This window comes from Schistocerca americana, chromosome 6 (assembly GCF_021461395.2).
Source record: "Schistocerca americana isolate TAMUIC-IGC-003095 chromosome 6, iqSchAmer2.1, whole genome shotgun sequence".
Lineage (NCBI taxonomy): Eukaryota > Metazoa > Arthropoda > Insecta > Orthoptera > Acrididae > Schistocerca > Schistocerca americana.
In genome coordinates this window covers 165,608,776-165,625,230 of record NC_060124.1, presented here as the reverse complement: position 1 = coordinate 165,625,230, position 16,455 = coordinate 165,608,776, and the positions used below count along the sequence as shown (strand labels likewise).

Genomic DNA, 16,455 nt, shown 5'->3' with positions numbered 1-16,455 from the left:
CAGAGTTTCCCAGAGTCTAAAGCTATACATAAAAATGGAGCACTACAAATTTACTGTCGGTCTACTGATAAAAATACAAGTACACACATTTTTGTATTGATTTTATTTATCTGCACAACTTTCACAAGGTGCTACATTTACAAAAGTCAAATTGGCATCCCCAGCCTCTATGCAAGCAAGATATTGTCACACAAAATTCTGTTGTACACACTTTAATAAACCTGGTGTACGTGAGCCACAACATGGTCTTGTTTATGTGATTCAAGTGTGAGCCACAACTTGGTCTTGTTTATGTGATTCAGGATGTATAGTGTCTCTCCAAAAAGATCTGAGACTGGTTTTATTCCTAGCATATAAGCAAAGTCAATACAATAACTACAGTAGCAACTTTAACTAACAACTGTAAGCAACAGATATGCATTTGGCCGGTCAGTTGTAAGCAGGCTGTGTTAAGCTGTGGATGAGTGTCAATGTTACTGTGTCACAAATTGCAATGGGGCTACAAACTGAACATCTCTAACCCATGTGGTCTAGACAGTCTTCAGAATGTTTTGAATAAAAAAGTGTACGCTATTTTTGGCGAACACACACACACACACACACACACACACACACACACACACACACACAATATCTGTAAGGATTTCACTTAGCATCTGTAGAAATGGCATTAGCATCTCTTTTCTTTGTAAATAGGTATTACCTGCTGACTCTTATTACATTTTTTTCAACTTCTTGAGGCTCTCCTTGCTACTGCTATATGTAATGAAAAGGATATCTAGTCTAGAAATTTCTGTATTTCCAGTCTATCACAAAATACTGATTGATCACCACTAGATATGAACAACAAAGAGAGAATAATTTTCCAAATAAAACCCAGAATTAAGACAAAGTGGCATTATAGGGTGAAATCAGTAATTGTTTTGTGACAGATTCTACTGTTGACTTATAAACAAATATAAATTCTGCACTAATTATAAACATTTGGAAGAAGAACTACTAAGAAGTATTTATTTGGCTCTATTTGAAAACATATTAGCGAAGCCAGCCCTTAATTCCAAAATAATTACCTGGTTTTTGCATAACTATATCTGTTAATTTCATTATATATAAAAACAAAGATGAGGTGACTTGCCGAACAAAAGCGCTGGCAGGTCGATAGACACACAAACAAACACAAACATACACACAAAATTCAAGCTTTCGCAACAAACTGTTGCCTCATCAGGAAAGAGGGAAGGAGAGGGGAAGACGAAAGGAAGTGGGTTTTAAAGGAGAGGGTAAGGAGTCATTCCAATCCCGGGAGCGGAAAGACTTACCTTAGGGGGAAAGAAGGACAGGTATACACTCGCACACACACACATATCCATCCACACATACAGACACAAGCAGACATATTTGGTCTTTAAATATGTCTGCTTGTGTCTGTATGTGTGGATGGATATGTGTGTGTGTGCGAGTGTATACCTGTCCTTCTTTCCCCCTAAGGTAAGTCTTTCCGCTCCCGGGATTGGAATGACTCCTTACCCTCTCCTTTAAAACCCACTTCCTTTCGTCTTCCCCTCTCCTTCCCTCTTTCCTGATGAGGCAACAGTTTGTTGCGAAAGCTTGAATTTTGTGTGTATGTTTGTGTTTGTTTGTGTGTCTATCGACCTGCCAGCGCTTTTGTTCGGCAAGTCACCTATCTTTGTTTTTATATATAATTTTTCCCATGTGGAGTGTTTCCTTCCATTATATTGTTAATTTCATTATTTAAACAAATAATTCGGCCTAACCTTTATGGTAGAAGGAACTGTTAAAAAGAAGACATTTTTCAATGTATTTAGCTAACTGAATGAGTTATATGTTTTAATGGTAATTTCTGTAACTTGAACACAATGTATAGTTTCTGTGCCTATTATTGTGAGGATATAGAAAGAACAGATTTTTGGTCCCAATACAAGTCAGTCCACAGTCAATTTTCAAATGGGAATGATGTATTGGTTGAATTAACAACAATGCATCAACAGTGGAATAAGTGAAACACAAATAGGCCTTGTGTTAGTTCAAGTAATGATGTCTGTTCAATTTATTTGAGAAATAGTGTCACACATACCATAGTATTCTGCAAGACCTGTGAACAGTGTGGTTAAGTTTTTACTGCTCATAGATGTTCAACAGCAAACTATTGTAGCAGTATGCTGATGTTTGCTGCAACCTATTAATGAGGCTTATCAACATTTACCAATAGTGAACTGGCCATATAATTGTGTAATATTAGAGGGTTGTGAACAGTGAAAGTAAAGAACTGTGAAACAATTGTGCAACTGTCGGCTACATCATTTACACTAGTCAGAGTTCAACTTCCAGCCCCCATTTTTCAGCCAGTGTAACACTGCAGTACATCGACACCGAGGACTATCAAGGAATAAATAAGCAGGTGAATGTCACAACGTTTACTGATGCTCATTCAAGCTCAAAAACCTATAGCATCCTCAAAACATCTGGCAGGAAGCACTCTACATTTTTCTTCTGGGGCTGTTCCAATTAATAAAGTTGAAGAATGCGAAAAGCAGGTTGAAGATATACCACAGGGTTATTGCAGATTTCACAAAAAACCTCTTCTAGTGGCACAGAATGGAGAGACAATGACATTTCAGGTGGTTTTCAAAGTTATCACTCTTGCATAACTATCTTTAATTATTTATGTTACTGTAGTAAATTTACAGCATATTACTTTGGCACTTTATTTATCAAGTGTTTTCATAAAAGTGGTGTACATATAAGAAGTTCTGTAATGTTTTTGATGATTTATTTAATTTGTTAAATAGACACAGAATGACATGTTGAGTTCCCTCTACTATGATGACGAAGTATCTACCTCATCATTTACAATTTATAAAACCTACTTATATTGTTTATGCAATCGCTGAAAATTGGAAAGAGCATATCACACACTATAAGACAGCCTGGTTCACAGAATTTTCAATGGTACACCAAACAATTGTTTGGTATGCTGTCCTCAGATATACAGGGGCAATGGAAGATCACAGTCGTTCTAATTTTAACGACCAATGTTGGAAATAGTAACAATAGGGAAGTTGTGGAGCCCGTCCTTCAATAATTTCTTTTACTTGGATTGCAAGAGAGCAACACACGCACACAGGTCGAACACACATGATCATAGTCTGCCTGCTGAGGCCACACTGTGAGCAGCAGCACACGGTGGGAGACGCAACAGAGTTGTGGAGGTGGGAAGGAGGCTGGGGTGGGGAAGAAGGATAGGAAGGTAGTGGTTGGGGACAGTAAAGTGCTGCTTATGGGACCATACAGGGGCGAGGTGGAGAGAGGGTAGGGCAGCTACATGCAGTTGGGAGGTTAGATGAAGGGCGGGGGAGGGTTAGCAGAAAAGGAGAGGGGTAAAAAGCCTGTGGATGCATTTGTGGAATAGAGAACTGTGTAGTGCTGGAATGGGGACAGGGAAGGAGCTAGAAGTTAAGGACAACGACTAATGAAGGCTGAAATCAGGAGGGTTAGGGGGATGTACGTTATATTCCAGGGAGACTTCCCACTTGAACAATTCAGAAAAGCTGGTGGTGGTGGGAAGGATCCAGATGGCAAAGGCAGTGAGGCAGTTATTGAAATGAATAACATTGTGTTGGGCAGTGTGCTCAACAATGGGGTGGGCCAACTGTTTCTTGGTGGCCATTAATGCACACAGAGAGCTTGTCAGTTGTCATGCCCAAGTAGAATGCACCACATTGGTTGCAACTTAGCTTGTAGATCACATGACTGGTTTCACAGGTAGCCCTGCCTCTGATGGGATAGGTGATGCTTGTGACTGGAATGGAACAGGTAGTGGTGGGAAGGTGTATGGGACAGGTCTTACATCTAGATCTATTACAGGGGTATGAGATATGAGGCAAGGGGACGAGGGCAGGCGTTGTGTAGGGATGGACAAGGATATTGTGTAGGTTTAGAGAGCAGCAGATTACCACTGTGGGTGGGGGTGGGAAAGATTGTGGGTAGGACATGACGAGACGTAGTCAAAATCCTGGTGGAAAATGTAATTAAGTTGCTCCTGGGTGGTACCAAGTCACGAGGTGAATGCTGCTCTGTGGGCTGTGCGATTTTGGAAGGTGGTGTGTGACTGGAGAGATAAGGCATGGGAGATTGTTTTTGTACAAGCTTGGGAGGGTTGTTATGGTCTGTGAAGGCCACAGTGAGACCCTCAGTGTATTTTGAGAGGGATCACACACAACTACAGACGTGACAGCGACAGGTGGCTCCACTGTGTGCAAGCGACTTCTTGGTATTGAATGGGTAGCAACTGTCGAAGTGGAGGTACTGCTGGTGGCAGGTCAGTTAGATATGGATGGAGATACCGATGTAGCAATCTTTGAGGCTGAGATCAACATCAAGGAAGGTGGCTCATGGGTTGAGTAGGACCAAGTGAAGCGAATGGGGAGAAGGTGCTGACATTATGGAATGATGTGGATACGGTGCCCTCACCCTCGATCTGGACCATGAATATGTCATTTAATCTAAACCAGGTGAGGGGTTTGGTATTCTGGGTGTTTAGGAAGCATTCCTCTACATGGCCCATGAATAGGTTGGCACAGGATGATGCCAAGCGAGTGCCCAAGCTGTACCCTCTGTTTTTAAGTAATGCCTTCAACAGAGAAGTGATTGTGGATGAGGGTATAGCTGGTCATAGCGATCAAGAAGAACATTGTAGGTTTGGAATCTGTCAGGTGTTGGGAGAGGTGGTGTCCAATAATGCTGAGATCAAGGGCATTAGGGATGTTCGCGTAAAGGGAGATGCTATAAATAGTGATGAGCAGGACACCATGTAGTAATGGAACAGTAACTGTTGAGTGTTTGTGGAGAAAATGGTTGGTATCTTTTACATAGGAGGGTAGGTTGCAGCTAACAGGCTGGAAGTGAGTGTCTATGAGAGCAGAGATTCTCTCTGTGAGGGCATCATAACCAGCCACAATGAGGTGTCTTGAGTGGTTGGGTTTATGGACTTTACGCAGCATGTAAAAGGCAGGAGTGTGGGGAGTGGTAGGGATGAGGGGAGAGAGTGACTCAGAGGAGAGAGTTTGGGCTGGGCCTAAGGATTTGTGGAGAGACTTTATGTCCTGCTGGATTTCCGGAATACGGTCACTGTGGCAGGGTTTGTAGGTGGATGAATCTGACAGCTGATGGAATCCTTCCACCAGGTAATCCTTGCAGTTAAAGACAGTGGTGGAGACTCTTTCAGCAGGTAGGATTATAAGGCCAGGATCAGTTTTTAGGTGGTGGATTGCAGTTCTTTCCATTGATGTAAGGTTAGTTTGTATGTTGAAGGATTTGGGGAATGATGGTGAGGCAAAGTCGAGGTTAAGAAATTCTGGGAAGTTAGCAGGGGGTGATTTGGGGATAGTGGTCGTGGGTCACATTTGGACGGAGGAATGAACTGAGCCAAGCAGGGTTCAACATCAGTCTTTTGTCGAGTCTGATTGGTAGGGTTGGTGGTGAAAAAGTGTTTCCAATGTAGGGACCGGGAGGAGGAGAGACCGTCTTTAACAACTCCATTATTGAATTTGGGAGTGGAGCAAAAGGCGAGACCTTTGGAAAGGACTGATACAACTGCGTGGCTAAGGCTTTTGAAGGACAGGTTCAAGACTGTGTTTTGAGTCTATTTAGGTTCTTGATTCTGTGTGGTGGTGAGAGGGAGTTTTTGAGGAGGAGGTAAATGTAATAGGTCTGTGAGACAGGGTTTGTCAGCTATGAGGGGATGTGGGGAAGGTTTGGAGGTTGTTGATAGTGGTAGTCCAAGGTGGAACCAGGAAAGGAACAAGGTGGAGAGTGTTTTGAGGTGGTGGTGTGTGTATTGCTCTAGTCCCTGGAGGCCAAGGGCTTCAATGTGTGATATGGGAACCAGGAATTTGGGATTTCATAGCCGGAGAATTTTAGGGATGGAGAGGAGGTATTGTGAGGAGATTTGGACCTGATCGACATGGTTTTGCATGACTATGTTAGTGAGGGTTAAGGACTGGTGGAAACAGAGCATGGGGGTCATTGTGAGAGGAAGGTTGGCAGCTGGAGATGGGTAATTTGATAGTAAGGCCACTTGGACGGGTTTCTTTAGCCAAGAAACAACACAGGAACAGTACTTGGAACAGCGTTCTGGCTAGTGATAAGGAAACTTCTGTACTGACGCAGATAGAAGGTACAAGGATCCATGGTTGAGGATAAAAATGCATAAAAATATGTAAATAACTTAGAAATACATTAAAAAATTGCAGAAATACACTTACATAAGAGGGAGGGGGAGGGGGGGGGGGGGGAGATCACGAAAAGGATGAAATGGATGGAACAGGGGGAAACAAGATGAAATCTAAGGGAGTAGGCCAATAGTGAAAGGCGAAAACCAACTAAAAAAACCCACTTACATCTCCCATCATGCACTGCTGCTCACAAAGTGGCCTCAGCAGCCACAGACTGCGATCTTGTGTGTGTGTGTGTGTGTGTGTGTGTGTGTGTGTGTGTGTGTGTGTGTGTGTGTGTGCGTGTGTGTGCGTGGTGGGGACTGCGAGATCGCTAGCTATCTCCAATGAAGGCCTTGTTGGCCGAACGCTCATTTTCTGGCAGCCTTTTTGTTGTGCCTATCTGCAACTCAGCCTCTCCGCTATATGGTGAGTAGGAAGTATGCTTTTCATAATATTGTTAGAAAAGCAGTAATTATTGAAGGATTGACAGACAATGACAAAAAGAAAGTTCTGATACACACAAGCAATGCCAGTCCATCACAGAACATAAAAAACTTTGCCTGAGCCATTGTCTCATCAACACAGGATGGGTCTCTACAACACAATCTATCTTTGTGAACATAATGACTTTATAATGGACACTGTGGTCTTTGTGTGCGTATCATATTGCTTTGAGAGGATGGGATTGAACGTGGCATCAGAGCTCAGCATCTCCCCCATCCCCACCCCCCCAAATTTATGGGAATTAGGTGACGTGCGCACATGTCGTGGCAACTCCCTCCATGATTTACCAAGGCCTCATTGCTTCCGTGCTACAACATGTAAGTGCACTTCATATAATTGTGCCAAAGGTGGACATAACGTTCTGGCTGATCAGTGTAGTTTAATGTGGACTTCAAACCATGGTGCAACTCCACATTTTTCTCTTTAACAACAGAAGGTGAAATCAGTAATAAGTAACAGACACAAATCCTAGGTCTGGCTAGGGTTGAACCAAAGGCCTTGGGATTCTTAGTGTGGCACTGTATCACGACCACGAAAACTTAATTTGTTTTATGACACCCTACATAGGAAAATTAAAGAGACATTTGGAGATAAGAGAACCACTTGTATGAACATCAAGAGTTCAGATGGAAACCCAGTTCTAAGCAAAGAAGGGAAAGCAGAAAGGTGGAAGGAGTATATAGAGCGTCTATACAAGGGCGATGAACTTGAGGACAATATTATGGAAATGAACGAGGATGTAGATGAAGATGAAATGGGAGATCCGATACTGTGTGAAGAGTTTGACAGAGCACTGAAAGACCTGAGTCGAAACAAGGCCCCGGGAGTAGACAACATTCCATTAGAACTACTGACAGTCTTGGGAGAGCCAGTCCTGACAAAACTCTACCATCTGGTTAGCAAGATGTATGAAACAGGCGAAACACCCTCAGACTTCAAGAAGAATATAATAATACCAATCCCAAAGAAAGCAGGTGTTCACAGATGTGAAAATTACCGAACAATCAGTTTAACAAGCCACAGCTGCAAAATACTAACACGAATTCTTTACAGACGAATGGAAAAACTAGTAGAAGCCAACCTCGGGGAAGATCAGTTTGGATTCCGTAGAAATACTGGAACACGTGAGGCAATACTGACCTTACGACTTATCTTAGAAGAAAGATTAAGGAAAGGCAAACCTACGTTTCTAGCATTTGTAGACTTAGAGAAAGCTTTTGACAATGTTGATTGGAAAACTGTCTTTCAAATTCTGAAGGTGGCAGGGGTAAAATACAGAGAGCGAAAGGCTATTTACAATTTGTACAGAAAGCAGATGGCAGTTATAAGAGTCGAGGGACATGAAAGGGAAACAGTGGCTGGGAAGGGAGTGAGACAGGGTTGTAGCCTCTCCCCGGTGTTATTCAATCTGTATATTGAGCAAGCAGTAAAGGAAACAAAAGAAAAACTCGGAGTAGGTATTAAAATCCATGGAGAAGAAATAAAAACATTTAGGTTCGCCGATGACATTGTAATTCTGTCAGAGACAGCAAAGGACTTGGAAGAGCAGTTGAACAGAATGGACAGTGTCTTGAAGGGAGGATATAAGATGAACATCAACAAAAGCAAAACGAGGATAATGGAATGTAGTCGAATTAAGTCGGGTGATGTTGAGGGTATTAGATTAGGAAATGAGACACTTAAAGTAGTAAAGGAGTTTTGCTATTTGGGGAGCAAAATAACTGATGATGGTCGAAGTAGAGAGGATATAAAATGTAGACTGGCAATGGCAAGGAAAGCGTTTCTGAAGAAGAGAAATTTGTTAACTTCAAGTATAGATTTAAGTGTCAGGAAATCATTTCTGAAAGTATTTGTATGGAGTGTAGCCATGTATGGAAGTGAAACATGGACGGTAAATAGTTTGGACAAGAAGAGAATAGAAGCTTTCGAAATGTGGTGCTACAGAAGAATGCTGAAGATTAGATGGGTAGATCACATAATTAATGAGGAAGTATTGAATAGGATTGGGGAGAAGAGAAGCTTGTGGCACAACTTGACCAGTAGAAGGGATCGGTTGGTAGGACATGTTCTGAGGCATCAAGGGATCACCAATTTAGTATTGGAGGGCAGCGTGGAGGGTAAAAATCGTAGGGGGAGACCAAGAGATGAATACACTAAGCAGATTCAGAAGGATGTAGGTTGCAGTAGGTACTGGGAGATGAAGCTTGCACAGGATAGAGTAGCATGGAGAGCTGCATCAAACCAGTCTCAGGACTGAAGACCACAACAACAACAACAACAACAACAACAACACCCTACATAGCTAAAACTCCAGTTTCAGGACCAACATTCTGGTTTTTAATCTTAACATATTTACACTTTGACCTACAAGTTACTGAGACAAGCAACTGGTTTCTGCCACTATTGATACTCAATGGAATTTCTTGCAAGAAATAATTTACAACAATCAACTGACATTGTGAAAACTGAATCAGTGGAACTTTCAGCTCACAAGCATCACAAACTAATGAGTTCCTCAATAAAGATGGTGAAAATGTTTCACAGAGCAATGGTCTATTTATAATGAGGCATTACTGTGATTTGTTTCAGTCATAACTGTTGGAAGAATCATTTACTTAACTTTCAATAGCAATTCTTCAAACAGGCTGTGATTTACAAGGAATGTGCCAAAGACTTAAGTCACCCAAAATCTCCGCAAGAAAGAATTACAGCACAAAAATCTTACTTGTCATGGTTATATCTCTGTGTCAGTTCGTGCTAAATGATCAACAGCTCCAGCAGAACTGATTTAAGATTGTGAACGGTTTACAAGAAAGCCCATAATCACAGAACTTTCCCAGTGCATTACGCACTTACATAAAATAATAAATAATTATTCCAAGAAAACATATTTTTGTCCTTTACATCAACTTCTTGCATTGGTTCTAAATTATATTAGTATTAAAAAACGTGTAGAAGTATACATTTAAGGTACTGGTAGCATTAATTTTGAGCATACCTTGTCATAATAGTTTGTCTATCTGGTCGAATATCTAAAAGTGTTTTTCGAATCTGAGGTTCAAAGCCCATATCAAGCATTCTGTCTGCTTCATCCAACACTAAGTAAGTTATTGATGTAACATCTATAACATCTGTGAACAGAAACATCGGAGCCATGAAAGGAATTATAGTACCATCACAGACTTAAGTAAACACGTATGAAAAAGCAGGGCTACTATAAATGAGTCATTCAATTGCAAATATCTATTTTTCCAAAGTATTACATTCACAAATATGACTGATGCATTAATAGTACCGTAAGTTTGCATTCTGCGCTCTACAGTTGTCCTGAGCACCTCTATGGTCTCAACACATGTCCACAGGATAGTAAAGTTTGTTCCATACATTACATAGCAAGATATGTCAATGGTCATCACAGCAACACTGATGCATTCTCTGAGCAGTATTAGTTTTCCTTGCAGTGGGTATAAGTAAACACGGACCTTAGTGTATCCCCAAAAGGAATCAGAATACATAAATACTGTCCTTAATGTGACTTCCTGACAGGTTTAAAATGTGTGCCGGACCAAGTGTGTGCGAAGTAGGTGGACACGAAACTTTACCTCGCTCTCTCCACAGTTGCATCTGGCACACTTGGTCGAGCAGTAGTTTTCTGTTTCGAGAGAAACTGTATCCCTAAACTGTCAATATTAATGCACAATGCTCTGTTTACATGGCGGTTCTTTTCCACAATTCTTCTAAATGCACAAAGCACTGTTTTCACAAACATCTCACACATTCGAACATATAGAAACTCTTTTCTACTGTGTTGCCATTTTGTCGAGGCACTTCACTCTTTAATACCAACAGGTGGGCACAATGCAAACACTGCGAGCTTACATTTCCATTCACACATCAGTCATGTGTACAGATAAACTCTGGGAAACAAATAACATTGAAAACACATGGTCATTTATAGTAGCCCTGTACCAAATTATTCAGAAATAAAAATTTGACCTTCTATAAATTAATAACACACAGTTTCTATCATTACAAATATGATTTAGAAGAAGCATTAAAATGAAAGGTGCTGGTAACAAGCCACATTCCTCTTCAGTAGTAGAAGTTATACGTACATTGTGATTATAAAATTAATCTAAATTTACAATCGTTGCACATGAATATAACCACAACAATATATTATCGATTAGAGAGAACTGAACACACATAAAGGTCACTGTCAAAAACATTTAAAAGTTAACAAGGAGAGAGAAAAAATAAAAATGATACAGTAATTGCTGATAGCTCAGAATTATTTCAAGAGACAGAATGCAATAAACAAATGCAGCACATTTAAAATCATGCCTTTAAGGGGGGTAGGACGTCAAACTGGCCGACTTGGAGCAGGAGAGGCACCACAGGACATTTTAATTTCCACTGTCTATATTTCTAAAAATAAATTCAGAAAACTTTAACAGCATGACCAGGAAGGATTCAGGACTCGTACTCATAGCAGTGGAAGCTCAAAAACTTAACAAAACACCTTTTTTTACATGTGAAATTTCATCATTTTTTCACTTACTACTGGCTGCATTTGTTGCTATAGGTACACTTTTCTTCCTAAATAAGAGATTCTTCGATGACTTTTGCACAGCTTACAAACCACAGTTACAGGTGTATGAAACTCTAGGAGTTATTTAATTTATGAAAAAATGAATGAACTGTTACTTTTTAAACTTCATGTTTAGAAAAAAATTCAAGTTTTATAGTTAATTATGTCAATTTTTTCCACAGTTTTTAATAGATTTGGAAAATTCTAGAGTTTCATACACCTGTAACTACTGTTTGTATGCTATGAAAAATTCGTCGAAGAATCTCTCTTACTTAGGAAGAAAAGTGTACCTATAGCAACAAATGCAGCCAGTAATAAGTGAAAAAAATGATGAAATTTCACATCATAAAAAAAGGTATTTTGCTACGTTTTTGAACTTCCACTGCGATGAGTGTGAGTCCTCAATCCTTCCCGGTCATGGTGACAAAGTTTCATGAATTTATTTGTAAAATGTAAAGACAGTAGAAGTCAAAATGTCCTGTGGGTGACTCTACTGCTCCAAGTCTGCCCCTTTGACGTCCTACCCCCCTTAAAAGCACATTACATCAATAATGGCATGTAAAAATAAATTCATACTATACAACTCACTAGAACAGAAATTCTGAGCAATATGGGGGTTTGAAAAGCAGCCTGAAAATGCTCCTTAAAAAAGAAGAAGAAGAAGAAGAGCAACAAAATTATGATAATCAGCAGCAATGGAATTTAATGTGTGCAACTGTGCTGCTGCTACTGAGTGGTTTCCATTTAGCTGATGTACAACGTTAACAGAAGTAAGGCACATGTAGCAATAGTGATGCATGCTCCAAAAGGCAACAGAGGGTATAAAATCATTAGTGAATTATCCACTGTTTATTGTTTCCACAATTAAACTGGGCCCATAAAGGTGAAATGAATTAAATTTGTGGGAAGGGGGGAGGGAGGGATGGTGGAGACAGAAGGAGGGGGGGGGGGGGGGAGAGAGAGAGAGAGAGAGAGAGAGAGAGAGAGAGAGAGAGAGAGAGATATTACAAATGTTATACTCACTGCTCATTATCAAGTCATTCAGTCTCCCTGGTGTTGCTATTATAATTTCCACACCTTTAGTTATCACGTTCACTTGCTCTCTCCTGCTGCCTCCACCATACACACAAACACTAAAAAAGGAATGCAGCTCATTAACAGCCTGATACTATGAGTGCAGCTGTAAGTATTACTTAGCACAAAAAATTACTTATACTAGAAACATTAAAAATAAATGATTAATGGAAAATCTCATATAAGATGTGAAACAAATACTAACAAAGAGATAGAGGGGCTGGCCAGTACTTACCTCAGCTCAGTACAGCCGATAGATACACATAAAACAGAACTGAAAATTTACATTCCTAGCTTTCGGAACTTTTTTCCTTCATCAGGGAGGAGAGAGGGGAAAAAAGGGAAGAAGGGAAAGTGGATTCAGTTACTCACAACCCAGGTTATGAAGCAACAGGGAAAGGTAAACAGGGAGGGTAGCAAGGATGGAGGCATGGTTGTCAGAGGGAAGCCAAAGATATTCTACTGTAAGTACTGTGCCAGCTTCAAACCAAAGAGGATGCATACAGAAGTAAAGAGGTATATAGTATAAAGATAAACGCAACTATGTAGGATGAAAAGATGCGTGAATGGCTAAAGAGGAAAGGGAAAGAGGAGAAGACTGAAGAGTGAATGGGAGTGAGGTGGTTTAACGTAGGTTCAGTCCAGGGGGATGGCGGGATGAAAGGATGTGTTGGAGTGCAAGTTCCCATCTCCGCAGTTCAGAGGGACTGGTGTTGGGTGGGAGAAGCCAAATGGCACATACGGTGTAGCAGGTTCCTAGGTCCCTAGAATTATGCTGGAGGGCATGCTCCGCTACTGGGTATTGGGCATCTCCTAGGCGGACAGTTCGTCTGTGTCCGTTCATGCGCTCAGCCAGTTTGGTTGTTGTCATGCCGATGTAAAAGGCTGTGCAGTGCAGGCATGTCAGTTGATAAATGACATGTGTGGTTTCACACGTAGCCCTGCCTTGAATTGTGTATGTTTTACCAGTAGCGGGGCTGGAGTAGGTGGTTGTGGGGGGATGCATGGGGCAGGTTTTGCAGCGGGGTCGGTTACAGGGGTAGGAACCGCTGGGTAGAGAAGGTAGTCTGGGAATATTGTAGGGTTTAACAAGGATGTTACGGAGGTTAGGGGGGCGACGAAAGGCAACTCTGGGTGGTGTGGGGAGAATTTTGTCAAGGGATGATCTCATTTCAGGGGTTGACTTGAGAAAGTCATATCCCTGGCGGAGTAATTTGTTGATGTTTTCGAGGCCAGGATAATATTGGGTGACAAGGGGGATGCTTCTGTGTGGTCTGGGGGTAGGAACATTGTTGTTGGACGGGGAGGAATGTATTGCTCGGGATATCTGTTTGTGGACAAGGTCTGCAGGATAGTTGCGGGAGAGGAAAGCACTGGTCAGGTTATTGGTGTAGTTGTTGAGGGATTCGTCACTGGAGCAGATACGTTTGCCACGAATACCTAGGCTGTAGGGAAGGGAGCGTTTGATGTGGAAAGGATGGCAGCTATCAAAGTGAAGGTACTGTTGTTTGTTTGTGGGTTTGATATGGACAGAGGTGTGGATGTGAGCTTCAACAAGATGAAGGTCAACATCCAGGAAGGTGGCTTGGGTTTTGGAGAAGGACCAGGTGAAATTCAGATTCGAAAAGGAGTTGAGGTTATGGAGGAAATTAAGGAGTGTTTCTTCACCATGAGTCCAGACCACAAAGATGTCATCTATAAACCTATACCAGGCCAGGGGAAGCAGCTGTTGGGTCTTCAGGAAAGCCTCCTCCATGCGGCCCATGAAGAGGTTGGCATAGGAGGGAGCCATCCTGGTTCCCATGGCCGTTCCCCTGATTTGTTTGTAGGTCTGGCCTTCAAAAGTGAAGTAATTATGGGTGAGGATGAAGTTGGTAAGTGTGATAAGGAACGAGGTTTTTGGAAGATCTTCGGGTGGGCGTTGGGAGAGGTAGTGCTCAAGGGCAGAGAGACCATGGGTACGTGGGATGTTTGTGTAAAGGGATGTAGCATCTATGGTCACAAGAAAGGTTTCAGGTGGGAGAGGAGTGGGAATGGATTTGAGGCGTTCTAGGAAGTGGTTTGTGTCTTTGATGTAGGATGGGAGTCTGCGGGTGATAGGTTGTAGGTGCTGATCTACCAGAGCTGAGATACGTTCGGTTGGGGATTTGAAGCCTGCTACAATGGGACGGCCAGGATGGTTCTCTTTGTGGATTTTGGGTAAATAACCTCAACTCCTTTTCGAATCTGAATTTCACCTGGTCCTTCTCCAAAACCCAAGCCACCTTCCTGGATGTTGACCTTCATCTTGTTGAAGCTCACATCCACACCTCTGTCCATATCAAACCCACAAACAAACAACAGTACCTTCACTTTGATAGCTGCCATCCTTTCCACATCAAACGCTCCCTTCCCTACAGCCTAGGTATTCGTGGCAAACGTATCTGCTCCAGTGACGAATCCCTCAACAACTACACCAATAACCTGACCAGTGCTTTCCTCTCCCGCAACTATCCTGCAGACCTTGTCCACAAACAGATATCCCGAGCAATACATTCCTCCCCGTCCAACAACAATGTTCCTACCCCCAGACCACACAGAAGCATCCCCCTTGTCACCCAATATTATCCTGGCCTCGAAAACATCAACAAATTACTCCGCCAGGGATATGACTTTCTCAAGTCAACCCCTGAAATGAGATCATCCCTTGACAAAATTCTCCCCACACCACCCAGAGTTGCCTTTCGTCGCCCCCCTAACCTCCGTAACATCCTTGTTAAACCCTACAATATTCCCAGACTACCTTCTCTACCCAGCGGTTCCTACCCCTGTAACCGACCCCGCTGCAAAACCTGCCCCATGCATCCCCCCACAACCACCTACTCCAGCCCCGCTACTGGTAAAACATACACAATTCAAGGCAGGGCTACGTGTGAAACCACACATGTCATTTATCAACTGACATGCCTGCACTGCACAGCCTTTTACATCGGCATGACAACAACCAAACTGGCTGAGCGCATGAACGGACACAGACGAACTGTCCGCCTAGGAGATGCCCAATACCCAGTAGCGGAGCATGCCCTCCAGCATAATTCTAGGGACCTAGGAACCTGCTACACCGTATGTGCCATTTGGCTTCTCCCACCCAACACCAGTCCCTCTGAACTGCGGAGATGGGAACTTGCACTCCAACACATCCTTTCATCCCGCCATCCCCCTGGACTGAACCTACGTTAAACCACCTCACTCCCATTCACTCTTCAGTCTTCTCCTCTTTCCCTTTCCTCTTTAGCCATTCACGCATCTTTTCATCCTACATAGTTGCGTTTATCTTTATACTATATACCTCTTTACTTCTGTATGCATCCTCTTTGGTTTGAAGCTGGCACAGTACTTACAGTAGAATATCTTTGGCTTCCCTCTGACAACCATGCCTCCATCCTTGCTACCCTCCCTGTTTACCTTTCCCTGTTGCTTCATAACCTGGGTTGTGAGTAACTGAATCCACTTTCCCTTCTTCCCTTTTTTCCCCTCTCTCCTCCCTGATGAAGGAAAAAAGTTCCGAAAGCTAGGAATGTAAATTTTCAGTTCTGTTTTATGTGTATCTATCGGCTGTACTGAGCTGAGGTAAGTACTGGCCAGCCCCTCTATCTCTTTGTTAGTATTTGTCAAACATTAAAAATATTAAGTTGGAGCAAAAGTTTGTAGCGTATTTCCAAAAGTTTAATAAAAACAGCAGATATACATCACAAACTTAAGTCATCAATAATACAGTCTCCTTCGCTATTTACAACAGTCCGCCAACCCTGGGGTAGACTTTCGATTCTGCACCTGTAGAAATCACATGGTTTTGAGGCGAACAACTCATTGTGCCATGCTTGAAGTGCATTTTTATCTGGAAAGGAAGTTCCTTGAAGGTTGTTCCGTACGGAGCAGAAAAGTTGAGAATCTTAGGGTGCAAGATCAGGTGAATAAGGTGGGTGTGAAATGGCTTCCCAACCCAACTCCTTTATAGTCCTACAAGTTAAGTAAATTTCATAAACACTTTTAGTAACATCATTCATCTCT

The 16,455-nt window shown here is 42.0% G+C and overlaps 1 protein-coding gene across 1 annotated transcript in view; it reads right to left on the bottom strand.

Annotated features, from left to right (window-relative positions):
- The window catches only part of LOC124619403 (probable ATP-dependent RNA helicase DDX43), an 86,127-nt gene that overhangs the window by 13,810 nt on the left and 55,862 nt on the right, over window positions 1-16,455 (bottom strand). Inside the window, exons 7-8 of the mRNA XM_047145759.1 lie at window positions 12,355-12,464; window positions 9,739-9,871 (exon numbers count right to left, since the gene is read on the bottom strand). Of these exons, the coding sequence (XP_047001715.1) occupies window positions 9,739-9,871; window positions 12,355-12,464 (243 nt within the window). The remainder of the gene's footprint in view (window positions 1-9,738; window positions 9,872-12,354; window positions 12,465-16,455) is intronic.